Source organism: Micromys minutus (assembly GCF_963924665.1).
Source record: "Micromys minutus genome assembly, chromosome: 20".
Taxonomy (NCBI): domain Eukaryota; kingdom Metazoa; phylum Chordata; class Mammalia; order Rodentia; family Muridae; genus Micromys; species Micromys minutus.
In genome coordinates, this window is record NC_137955.1 from 48721821 (window position 1) to 48735085 (window position 13265).

General features: G+C 49.4%; 1 protein-coding gene across 1 annotated transcript in view; it reads right to left on the reverse strand.

Moving 5' to 3' along the window:
• UBE2QL1 (ubiquitin conjugating enzyme E2 QL1) overlaps positions 1-12782 on the reverse strand; it is a 37207-nt gene extending 24425 nt beyond the window's left edge. Inside the window, exon 1 of the mRNA XM_080933664.1 lies at positions 11993-12782. Coding sequence (XP_080789790.1) covers positions 11993-12775 — 783 coding nt within the window. The 5' untranslated portion in view covers positions 12776-12782. The remainder of the gene's footprint in view (positions 1-11992) is intronic.
• Between the last annotated feature and the right edge of the window lie 483 nt (positions 12783-13265).

Sequence of the window (13265 nt, forward strand, 5' to 3'; positions counted from 1 at the left end):
CTTCATGCTAGCGTGGGTTTCATGATGAGTTACAGGCTAGCCTGCACTAAGAGTGAGATCCAGATGCAAACAACAGAACAAGGAAAAAAGGGACTCTACTGAAGTGAAGAATTCTGATTTTTTTTTTTTTTTTTTTGCAAAGTCAGTTATGTCAAATGATGGTTTGCCTGAGAATACAGGTGAAAGGATGTTTTTCTGAAGCAGACACGTGAAAGGATGCATACAAAGAATATAAATATGACTCCACAGGGAGCTAAATATTGGTTCGCTTTGCTCTGCCTTGTTCTAGTCTTCGCTGATGACGTGCATTGGTTCACCTTACATTGCACTGTTGAGTTTTGCTTGTGGTGACTTCATAGAACTCCTTGCCTCTTCTGCTGACTCAGGCTATTTGGAGAGCCTTGTGGTTTCTTCTGGACTGAACTACCCTTGCTGATTCACGTATGGCGTCTGCTAAGTGGACTGGATTGCAGCTGCTGATTCGTGTGTGGTGTTTGCTAGTGGAGACTGGGCTGAGAACAATAAAAATTGGAATGAACCCAAAGAACTATTTCTAAACAGGTCCACTTCCTTGGTATTTTAACAACCCTTCTTTTCCACCATCTCTGGTGGGTGGTGAGCTAGAGGGGAGGTTGAACCCTTATTAAAGTAGGTTGAGCAAGATATATGCCTACACTTCACATTTTAAAAAAGTCACAAGGTAGTCCGTATTTGTAAACATGGCAGAGGCTCATGACATGAGACCTGGGGACTGATGACCATGCCTCTCAGCTCTGAGAGTGTGCTAGTGGAGTGTTGTCTAACCTCACGGCTCAGCTCATCATGATACAAATGTCTGGATCATATCTAACCATGACAGTTTGCTCATGCATTCGATTCTGTGCTTCTAAAGCAGTCGTCCACGTAGGTGACCTTGCAGGAGCCATGTGCTGTGGGGACAGGTTCCAGGGATCTCGGCCTCTCCTTGCGTCATCCTCAGGAATGAGCAGGAGACCTCAATCTCTCTTGTTAATGAAAAGGCCGATGGCAGGTTCCTCTTAAAGGGAAATTACTAATAAAATCACAACCCTAATTCGATTCAGCAGAACGCAAGCTTGTTTGTTGTCAGGTTATTTTTATTTATTAATGTCCTTAAAGTCTTATGTGGTTTTATGGGTTGATACAGTTAGAAACATTTTAGCTGACTGTCATACTACATAACATAAAAATGGCCAGAGGGCACCGAGCACAGGGCTCCGTTCAGAAGCCCTTAGTGTCCCATTTATGCGCAGGACCCTTGTTCTGTATGTGGAATGCCTGTGCTGTCCCTGGGGAACACAAACTTGGTACCGCACGCCAGAAACATCCATGTTGCCCATTCCCTCATCCAGGCCAACCTCAGGGGAAAGGAAGAAGACTGGGGGGGGGGGTAGGAAGGGGTATGGGGCACTTGCTCCAAGTCAGGTCCTCAGACACCGGCAGCCCTGAGCTGAAGGGAGGAGGGAGAGCAGCTGCTACCATGCTCGCCTTCTGATATGGAGGACCTGAGTCAGAGCCCTAGACCCTAGCACTGGGGAGCAAAAGACAGGCAGCTCCCCACGGTTCCTTTGCCAGCCAGTCTAGCCTAGCTGGTGAGATCTAAGCTGGTGAAGAAAGACTGGTTTTGTTTTTTATTTGTCTTGAGCGTTTTTGTTTCTGTTAGGATGCCTGAGGTCGTCTGCCCCTCCCTGTAACACACACACCCTTTCCCCAACCACACCCCTCTAAAAACAAAAACAAAAACAAAAACAAAAAAAAAACCCCAAACAAAAAAAGGAAACCAACAAAGCAAAACAACCAACAAAACGGTATTGTTCTGTGTATCTTCCAAGATAGAAAATAGTTTTTTAAAGAGATACTCTGATGTTTCTTAAAATGTGATGTTTCCTAGGCTTATAATGTCTGGTCTCCTGCAGTTCATGTAAACTTGTAACACACTGCATTCTCGATAGGTTTCTCCTGCTATTTCCCCTCTGCCAGGGTGGCATGTTAACAAGGTATGCCATTAACCTCCCTGGACCCCAAACAAATGAGTTCTTGCAGCAATCAATATGTATTTGATACAATTACACCTAATTTCCAGTTACCTTCTCCCCGGAAGTCACATCGCATGGTGCCTGACTCTCAGAAGTCACCCTGGGTGTTAGAAGGGCAGAGTCAGGGTTCTAACAGCTGTGTTCCCAGAAGCTTAAGATACCTCCCACACAAAAGCCGTTATTTACCAAGGCCATGATAAAGAAAAATTCATCACTGCGTATTTTGAAGTTTGGAAAGTCTGATTTTCAAGATTAAAATCAGAATGCACCCCTAATGGCATTTATCTGGAGTTTTTTTTCCTCCTATTCTCAAAGGGCCGGGCACATTTTAACTTGAAGTGTGATCTTATCAGTATAATAATAGAATTTTCTTATCTCCCTCATCAAAAATCTAACATTTTTTTCCCCCTGGGGGTAAGGGGAAATGCTTGCCAAATATTGTGACGGGGAATTGGTATTTATTTTACAGAAAATTATATTTAAAGTAGTAATTTTTCCAATCTTACTGATTTTTCCAATGTGGTAATTATCTTTAAAAAGCTCTCCATTCTTGCGTTATTTTCAGAACCTTTAAAATGCCGTTCTCCTTTGTACAGAGAAGAAATAAAATGGTGATAATTATCTTTCTCTTACAGTTTCAAAGAATTAAGGCGATGTTTACCGATCTCACAGCAGCTGCAACAAGTTCTGTGGAGTGTGGGCTTTGCTTTTACTTCAGAGACGAGGCTCTGGTTTGACGGACACACTGCCTGTCCCCTTATGATTCAGACCCAAGAGTGGAAGCAACATGGGCGGCCTGTGTAGGTCACTGTACCACCCACAGTCACCTATGATGAACAAACCAGCTTTGTACATTTGGTTAGGTGCCTCTTGCTGCCAACTAGAAGGGATGGCTGTGGCCCCAGAGCATTTGATGGTGTGGCTCAGCCCTGGCCCTTTCTCCCCTTTGCCTCTGGCACATGTAAACTCACCAGAGAAGCCCTGTTTCCTCCTCTGCGAAATAAGAACAAAACCAGTGCCCACCTCAGAGGCTGTTGGCAGGATTTAATGAAATGACCCATGGGAAACACCTCCCTTATAGGAAGTGGGACCAATTAGAGGGCCCCATGCTCCCTGGGGGTAACTGTGTGGGCATTAGGTAGTCAGAGCACAGCTGAATACTCCCAGAACACTGTTAATGCTAATGAGGAGTCTTTAGTGTAAGCATTCCCCCTAATGTTTATTTTTCCTTTAAATAAACTAAAGTGCCCAGACAGTTTATCTCTGATTGACAGCTGCTAGATACTTAGTATCCCCTGCCCCAGATGCAGATGCCTTAAGCCAAGGATGATCAGCCAAGCAGCCAGCTGGACCATCCGCGTGCTAGCACTGGCTGCTTTGAACACTCCATGATGCCTTGAGGAAGCTACATGGTAACCACAGCTGCTTTCTGCCAGAGATTGTTTCAAAAACAGCTCGCACCATGCCTTTTGCTATCACAAGCTGTGGGGAGCTCTTAAACTCTGCAGACTGTTTTTGCTTAAGTTACAGGTCAAGTTCGTCCTCCAGTGGCCCAGGAGGAGACCGGTAGCTGATAGTCACTGATTTGCATGAGGGACCACAGTGACTGGTGCAAATGAGACCTTTCATTTGCATCCAGCACTATGATTGGCAGGTGGCCTTACCAAATTTCCTTTCTGGCTATCAGTGCAGGCTGCTTCCCCTGGAGTCAGCTAGGAGAAGCCTCCTGTGCTGTCCAACATCCAGACAATCAACATCTGGACAATGGAAGGCATTTCTCAGCAGCCTTCCCTTGCCTACCTTTGATCTTTATCACTAGTCCAGTGGGCTGAGCTGGTAACTGGAAGAAAGGAAGATGTAGCAGTTTGGGCCAGAGCAGTAATAGCACCGGGAGAACAGCTGATGCATCTGAGTGATTTTCTGGGGGCAGAAATGAAAGAGGGCTGAAGATGAGAAACTGCAGGACTTGGCTTCTGGAAGATATCAAAGGGCTAGAAGTCTCAGGTATCCTGGGTCTGAAAGCTGCAATACTAGTCGCTGTCAAGGGCTGAGCATCCCAGCGCTGTAGACCACAGAGCTGCCACACTTCCACCATACATACCACTGAGGGCCCAGCATCTGAGGCCCAAACTGTAAGACCAGAAAGCATCCCTTGCTGCGGTTTGTCATTGTCTGCTGCAACTGCTCACTGCTGACAGAGGCTGAGGTTCACGAGAGCTGCCAGTAACAGGGAGCTGGGAGTGAACGTCCATAGAGAGCCTCCAATTAGAGAGGTCAGAGCCATTAAGTCTCTGGCTTCTAAAGCTTGGAGTAAAGTCATGTCTCAGGGACTGACTCTCAAAGCAACAAAGGCCCAGGATAGCCACCGCTGAATTTGCCTAAGCACAATCCTCCTCCACTGACAACAGAGGCACCCAATGCACATTACGATTATGATGCACATCACGATTAGGCTATTCTGCAGTTGGGGAACTGAAGGCTGTGGGGGCGTCTGCTTAGACAGACAGACACCATGAAGACAAGGAAAACGTAACTGTCAGCATGTAGTATCTAGCGGGACAGGCAGGAAGGGAGTGCTTCCCAGTCCATTGTAGATGGTTTCACAGAGGAAGCCACTGCTGCGGCTGGAGGAACTCTGGAATGTTGGCAGTGTTCTGAAGGGTGCTCTTCTGGTGAACAAAACCAGAAGGCAATCCAGGAGAGAGGGCTGGTGGGACCCCAGAGGGGGCCATGGAAAATGGCTGCCACTTTGGTGAGTAGTCCTAGGGTAGACTCTGGAAAATTCATTGTGCACAGTCTGAACAAAAGAGATACTGTCATGCAAAGGGTGTGTGTGTGGAAGGGAAGGACGTGGGGAGATTGACTCCCACCATATATGTGTCCCTTGAATACAGATACTTTGCTGCCTGAGGAAGGGCACACCTCACTAACCTCTTCCTTGTCACTGACCCCTCACCTGTGAGCCTTTCCTTCTGGATATCCCTACATCTTCTTCCTCCTCGGCTTCTCCAAGTGTCTCTGGTGTCCCTGCTCACAGGATTCCTTCAAGATTCACAGGATTAGCAGGTTATGAAAAGAACCAGGGACAACTCATAGTGTAGAGAAAAGACACACAGGAAAGACGGAGCTGGAGAGATGGCTCAGTGGATAAGAGCACTTCCAGAGGTCCTGAGTTCAAATCCCAGCAACTACACGGTGGCTCACAACCATCTGTAGTGGGATCTGATGCCCTCTTCTGGTGTGTCTGAAGAAAGCGACAATGCACTTACATATAATAAATAGATAAATCTTTAAAGATACACAAGAAAGGTAATAGTGATGTTACAAATTATGGCAGAGCCTTGGCAAGTGGGTGCTGATGGACTGGTGTAGGGATAAGGAGTAAATAGCGAATCCATCAAACCACAGCCCATCACTGGATGGCAATGAGGAAGCAGGTCACCTGAGCCACTCACCAGGAAAAGGGGGCCCCTGTGGAAGCACAGCTGCCATTACAGTTCTTGGTGGCCTGTTGGAAATTTCCATCTTTCAGCTTCTTAGCCACAAAATACATCAGAGGAATAAGCAGGCTTCCCGTCACGGCTCGGCTACCTTAAGTTGAACATTATCTTTGAAGATGTCACTTACAGCAGTAGGAGGCTCCCCGTGCACATCCAGGGAGTTGTTCATTGCCAGGCCTGGGCATACTCTGAGTATGCACTTCCTCAAGCAATTACAGACAACCACAAACACCAAGGTAGGTGACAGCCACTAGCTAGGGTACTGGGGTGCTTCTATCTCTAAACTTGGGTCCAGGAGAATCCTTCCTGGGGATAAAAGAGGGGATGTGGAGGAGATGCTGGAGCCTTAGGCCGTGTTACTGTCACATTCCAACTTGGTACCCCATTACACAATGGTACCTACACGCTGTCTCTTCAAACAGAAAATCCCTGCTTTCAATCAAATCAGAAAGATAAGCAAGTACTCACTGGCATCGGCTGTAGCAAACTCCAGTTCTCTGGACTCCCAAGGCAAGGGAGGCGGTAGTTGCTATTATTAACTGTGCTAGGTGCTGGGGGCGGAGCACTGGAGTTGGTATGGGACTATTTTTAGGCTGCAAAGTCCCATCAGTGTCCTCCTGCCTGCCCTACTTGATAGGAGAACAAGTAACTATTTTTTTTTTTCTTTCTCCAAACCGTCGGGCATATCGATACCTCAAGCTGCAGAGTCATCGTTGGTAATTATTTCTGTTCCCTCCATGGAGCACAGGATAAAACAACACAGTGGCTCATAAGCTCAAAAGACTCTTGTCTGTTGGGGTGGACCAGACACTCACTACTCTGACTCTACCCGACATTATTCAGGTAGTAGGCTCCCTGCCTCCCCTCGGAGTGCGCTGCCATTTCTCTCCTTGGCACTGCAGGCGAGGTCTACCATCCCATGCCTCTAGATCCAGGCATGTGATGCCTGACAAACCGGCAGCAAGCTCTGTGGAACTAAGACGTTGAACTAGTAACACACTGCCATATGGGTTGGCTATGGGTGTGTCCCTTCATCTCAGTTTAAATGTGGAGCCCATGCCCTCTGAACCTGGAAACTTCACCTTATCTGCAGGCAGGGTCCTTAAGAGGTTATCAGGTTAAAATGGGGTCCTCAGGATAGGGCTTAATGCAAGAGGCCTAATATCATCACAAGAAACCTCACAGAACAGAAAGGCACACATGGAGGAGAAACGGTGCGAGAGCCAAGAGGGGAGATGTCATGTACAAGCCAAGTACACAGGCCTCGGGGGAAACAGGTTTTATCTCATTTTTGGTCTTTGTTGCCTACCTTTCAGAGCTGAGAGAGAATGAAGGTCTGTCACAGGAGTCACCAGCACCTCCAGATGACAGCTCTTGCAAATTAGCAGCGCTTTGGACATCCAGTGTTATAGAAGCCATGGGTTTGAGGAGCCCAGTGGCTGATGGCCTGGGTCGTTCTTTACGGTGGGGTGTATTTGCACAGCCATAAGCAAATGCTGTTGCTTGGCTCACCACGCTGGAGGGAGGGCTAAGGAAGGTAATATTTGTGATTCTGTGTGCAGGACTCAGACACTCTGCAGTGCTGCCGCTGTGTGATGATTTCAACCTGAAGTCTACAGGTTATACATGCTCCAGGGTGGTTACGAATATGACCCAAAACGCCACACTTAGTTTTTAAAGATATATATATATATATATATATATATATATATATGTATATTTTCATATATATATATCTCTATATATCTTATATCTTCATAAATACACATATATCTTTATTCTTTATATATATGTATAAGTGTGTGTGTATATACATATATATATATATATATATATATATATATACATATACATATATATTGCTATTCTTGAGTGAGTATTGTAGGTACAAAGAAACATGGTATTAAAATGTCAAAAGGTTGGCCAGAGGGCATTTAGGATGAAAACTGATGACTGGTCAATGTGCAGAATAAGTGATATCTGTGTTCCTCCTCTGACCCCCAAGGCTCAGTGACCACCCAAGAAGGAGGAAAAGAAAGCTCGACAGAGGTCAGGGAGGACTGGGTGAAAATAGTGTCTTTTGGACAGGACAGGATTCCTGCACCCATAAAGTCATAGCAGCCATAGTTGCCTTTGCAAGACCAGATCAAACCAGTAAACACTCCAGCAATGGAGAAGGGGGTTGTCGTGAGCTCCCACACCTAGCTGAGAAGATGCCGGTAGTTTATAGCTTCTGCAGTTAGGGACAGGTCATTTCCCCTGGTAAGTCACTCAGGAATGAGTTGATGGACTCAGACCCCTGAGTATGTTTGCAGCATATGGGACAGTAGGTTATTAGACATGGCGTGGGGAGAGATGGGGGTGTGGGGTGTGGTTCTGGGAAGAGTGAGGGAGATGAGAGGTGATCAAAATTCACCATGGGCATGTATAAATTCTCTAAGAGCTGATGGAGCATCAGGATGATTAAGATGGCTACCCAGGCCTGTCTGTGCACTGTAAGCTCTAGTGTGACTCCTGGGCTATGCCATCTTACTGGCCCCAGCTGAGCCGCACAGCACCACTTGGGCATCACGTGCACACAAGCAGAGAGTCCTGCCAGCGCACCTCACCAATAACATCTTAGAAACCTAGCACTTTTGAAGTTGCTGACCAACTGTTATCCAAACACTAAGACTCAAGGATGGTTTGGTCCCCAGGGCCTGCAAACCTTTGGCAGGAAGCTGGTTGCTGCTGCTTCTCTGTGAGTGATGATCTTGTAGGTGACAACTAAAATCTGACCACCTGCAAGCAGCAACCTCCCCGAGGCTGCCTTTTCACACCTTTGGCTCATGAGTCTGACCTCTTAAGAGATTTGGAAATGGAGATCCCAAGGAGTGGTTGTTTCCACACCTGGATGGTGGCCATAGAAAGAATCCACCCCAGGAGGGTTTGGTGCCTTCTATGCTTGTCTGGACCAGACAGTCACAATGAAAACAGAAAATGTTAGCTGTTACTGTCACTCCTGTTCTGAGGAAACAAGGAAGGGAGAGGAACTGTCATTTATGGGCCGTCTGGCTCTCTGATGACGATCGTGGCTAATTAATTAAATGGGGACACTCAGGAGGTGTGTCAGTATTTGAGGAGAACTCTGAGTTAGAGCATAATCAAGTACCTTTTATCTGCAGCAGTAGGTGGGCTGTCTGTCCCCACTTGGGGACACTAGTGAGCCAGCAGGACTCTGACAGTTCTCCCCTTCACTCTTGGAGTCAGGCTTGCAGGGTCTGTTCTCAGTGTGACGCTGCCTCTGCAGTTCCTCCAGCTCAAAGACCAAACTCTGAACCTTCTTTTAATGGCAACATTGTCACACTGCAGTTCTGAATTGTGTTGTGTTCTTAAGACTCGGTGTGTGTCAGAACTTCTCTAAAAGCTCCTAAAATTTGCTCTGGACTATTTCAAAGGTCCAGAAACTGTTCATCCAACAGTAGAGAGTCCTGTGTTACCTAAACCCTCTCTTCCTGAGTGTGGGGGATCACACCTATGACCCCGACACTCAGGAGGCTGATGCAAGAGGATCACCTTCAGCTCCACGTCCACACAGTCTTGGCAGGGTGGGGGAAGAATGTCGCTATTTAGAATCTTTTGATTTAGTCATGAAGAGGTTAAGAGGCTTTTGTCTCTTTATATCCAGAATGTAGCATATAAGAGACAAACATATCCATTCAACTTAGAATAATCCACAAGGCAACATGAAAGCCACTCTGGTAACAGGAGGGCACACATTTAGCCCAGTGAAATCCTCATGAAATCCCTGAATTCTTCAGCCAGAGGACAAACCTGAGCTTTTGATTTTGTAACACCACAGTTAATCAGGTATTTTGGGGATGTTATATGTTAAACCCTTAAAGCCGTCATGAAAATTTTCTGCAGACATTGAAAGGCTGTTCCCTCAATTCAGGAAGCTAACGGAGTGTTTTCTCCTATAAAAGAGACAAACAGGCCTTTTCTAGCTGCAGCCTAAGAAGATGACTCCAGAAATGAAACGCAAACCAATAGGACAGTCACGGAGTTTGACAGCCCTTTAAAGTAACCACAGGGTGAGTGGCGGCCCTGCTCCCTTTGAATAGCTAAGTAGGTATTTGGGTGGTTCCAAAGCACATTACTTCTGACTATGAAAATAACTCAGTCATAGTCCTCTGGTTACCAGAGATGCTGCCCTTCTGTCATACCCAGGTCCCTAAAACTTTAATGACTATTCACCTCTTCTGCTCTTCCGCTGCCTGTGAATATTTCATGTGGAGAACTGCACACTGAGACCAGGGGAAAGTAAACTGCTGTTCTAAAGAGTACCAAGTCTTGGCCATCATTTTTTAAAGTACCACATCTGTAAGACAGTACAATGCAGCCGGTGGGGTGGAAGGAATGCGTTATCAAATTAATGGGGAACATGTTGTAGCTGTTTTCAGGGAACAGTTCTATCCTCTGCAATGACTCTCATTTCCGGCTACAGAGAGAGAACGTGTGCACACAGCGAGACCTAGAAGTACCAGGGCACCAAGGGAGGCTGTCATTTATGGCATTAAGTAAAAAACGGTATAAAAACCATTTGTCAAGATATTTCCCCTTACAAATTCCCCTTCCTCATTTAGAGCCATTATTTCCCCGGAGCTCAGAACGCATACTGGAAGCTAAAATATCACCCAAGTCTACAATGCCATCGACTTGAGTGTATGGGGTAAATGACAGTCCCTCCTCCCACCCTCCAAATCATCTCTGTGAAGAACTGACTGAAAACCAAATGAGCATGGCCTTTCTGAGGACCAGCCTCCCACTGCATTCACATAAGCCCTATTGGAAAAGAAGCCTAGGCCCCCCTCTCAGTGGCACACGCTCCACCACACACACACACACACACACACACACACACACACACACACACACTTTGAGCTCCGGCCAGTGTTTCTTTGTAGGACGGAGGAAACTGGCTGTCACAGCGTAAGCCTACTCTGTGGCAGCACCCGCTCTAGAGCCCTTGTGCTCCTCCTTCTGGGATCCTGACTCCTGATGGCTCAGGATGCAGTGACCTTTTTGCTGGAGTTGGGATCTCTCTTTTTTTTTTTTTAATTTCAGGGTTCAGCCTTGAAAGAAAGGGCAGAGTGAGCTGCATCTGATGAGTGTGATGTACCCCGCTGTGAAAGGGGCAGAGGCAGGCACAGGGAAGAATTGATTGCTTATGATAAGCTGGTGTAGAAAGCACCCGCGGAGGTCACTGGGGGTCTTTTAAAGGAAATGAGAATTCTTTGTAAATACTGAAGATGCCCTTGCCAGATAGAAATGGGATTTGATAAAACGATGTAAGGATCAACTTTAGGAAATGCCCATCACAGATATGAATGTGGCCAAGACATGAGAGAACAAACCCATCTTGCTCTTCCTTTCCTGTGGCCCGGTGAGAGGCATATTTCACAAAATCTGTTTTCCCCCTGTAAGTTTGGGGGTTGTTTTTCTGTGAAGGAGCCCTGTGGTGCAATAGGCGAGAAGGCTCAGGTGACCTGTTCAGCTTGGTCAAGTCTTTAGCTTTGAAACTCCCTCCCCCCACTTCCACCACCCCTATGGGGGGAACACAGGAAGCAAAGAAAAGCAGCAAAGTCTCAAAGAGACAGCAGCTCACCATCTGCCCCAGGAATGTTCCTTGAAGGGACAGGTACTGGGGGGTTGGCCAGAACAGCTTTCCCTGGATGTAGTCTAGCCTGATGTAACCACTAGGAAGGATTAAAACACACTTCTGCCTGGACAGAGCCTTCTGGGAGAACTTTCACCTTTACAAGGGTGGCTGCTGGAAGAGGGAAACAGGGGAGAGGGTTTAGCTTGGTTTAGACAGAGCCTGCCTGAGAGGTTTGACGACACCCCTCCTCCCACACACACTTTCCCTCTGTGCATGGGTGCTTAAGAGTGTGTGCCTCAGTGTGATGTGCTGGGCTGGACTTCAGGAAAAGTTCACACCTTCGTGATCATTACAGGGACTAGAGACCACCGCAGCATGCTGGAGAGGTGGGGTAGGGCAGGAAAAGTATGGGAGACTTAGGAGGGTGGAAAAGGGGAAAAGGAGGGGTGGAAGAGGGATAGGAGGGAAGGACCATCACAGGGGAAGGAGGAGGGTGAAGGTTAGCCTGCAGGGAAGAAGAAAGGGAGGGAGGACCTGGGAGCAGAAAGCAAGAGAATGGACAAACCAGAGACTTTTGCGGGTTTAGTAGGATCAGGGTCGGAGACCAGATACAGAAGCAGACAGGAAGAAATCCTTTAGGAAAAGAAGCGGAGGAGGAGGGGCGAACAGGCTTTTCTCAGAAGAGCTGGACCAGCTCTCACCGGAGCCTAGAGGGATCAAGCATCGCTTTCCATCTCAGGCCTAGCCTCGAACCCCCGACCCAACCCAGCCCCTTGCTTCTGGCCCCGCCGTCTTACCTGGCCCTTGACCAGGCTGGCAGCAAACTGGCGCATGACGGCTTCCACCGTGTAGGCGCTGGACCAGCCGCGCGGCGTGAGCAGCTCCATGCAGATGGCGCCTCCGTCCAGCACGTAGCCGTTCTCCAGTCGCGGGCTGAGCACCCGCATGAAGGGCGGCGAGAAGGGGAAGTTATCGGGGAAGGTGAGGTTGAGCAGGATGAACTCCGTGTTGGTCTCCTTCATGTCCTGCCACAGCACCGAGTCCTTGTCCACCTGGTGCAGCTTCACGTTCCAGTCGAAGAGGTTCTCGTTTACCAGCTCCACCGAGATGAAGCGGTCGCTGAGGCGCGCGATGTCCTGGAGCTCCTTCATGAGCCGCCGGCTGCGCACCTGTGTGCAGTGCTGCTGGCGCGCCGCGGGCACCAGGCTGCCGCCCGTCGCCGCCGCGGCCACCGCGGGGCCCGGCCCCGCCCTGGCGCCCGCCGCCCGCTCTCGGGGGCCCCCGGCTCCCGCCGCCCCCGCCGCCCCCGCGGCTGGCTGCGGCTGCTTGTCGCGCGCGGCCAGCTCCGCCGCGCGCTTACTCTTGCCCTTGCCGGGCCCCGGGCTGGCGTCGCCCGAGCCCCCGGGGTGCTGCTGTTGCTGCTGCTGCTTGTGGCCACCGCTCTTACCACCACCTTTGCCGCGCAGCGATGCGCTCTGCTGGCCGCCGCCTCCGCCGCGGTGGTTGTGGTGGTGCTTGGGGTCCTCGGTGTCCCGGTTGTGCAGGCGAATGAGCCCGATTTTACGGAGCAGCGTGGCCATCTTAGGCTCCGCTCGGACGGGGGGCTCCCCCGGGCTCCCGATCCCCGAGCCGGATAGCTGGGACGCACGGGGCTTGAGGGGGGGAGGCAGGCGACCGCTCAGTGGGGCGCGGCGAGGGCCACCCTAGGAGCCGGCGGCCGTGGCGTAGCGGAGCGGGTAGCACCAGCGCTCGCTGGCCGCCGAGTCGCCGCTGTCATATGACGGGTCTTCTCCGGCAAGGGCTCGGGTAGCCCAAGAAGGGGAGGTGTGGAGACGCGGCGCAGCTGCTGTCTCTGGCCGGTCCCTGGGCGCAGTCCCCGGACGCCGGGTGTCCGTGGTCCTTTGTGCGCGGCCGCAGACCGGTTGGCCCGGAGTCTAAGAGCTGCACCGCGGCGCGCACTGACGCCCGCGGCGTCCCGGAGGCAGTGAGGTGGCCGTGGAGTCGCGCTGTGAGCCTGCCGGGCCGTGCTGCGCTGGCGGCTACCGCGGGGCCCGGGCCACTGCCGCTCTC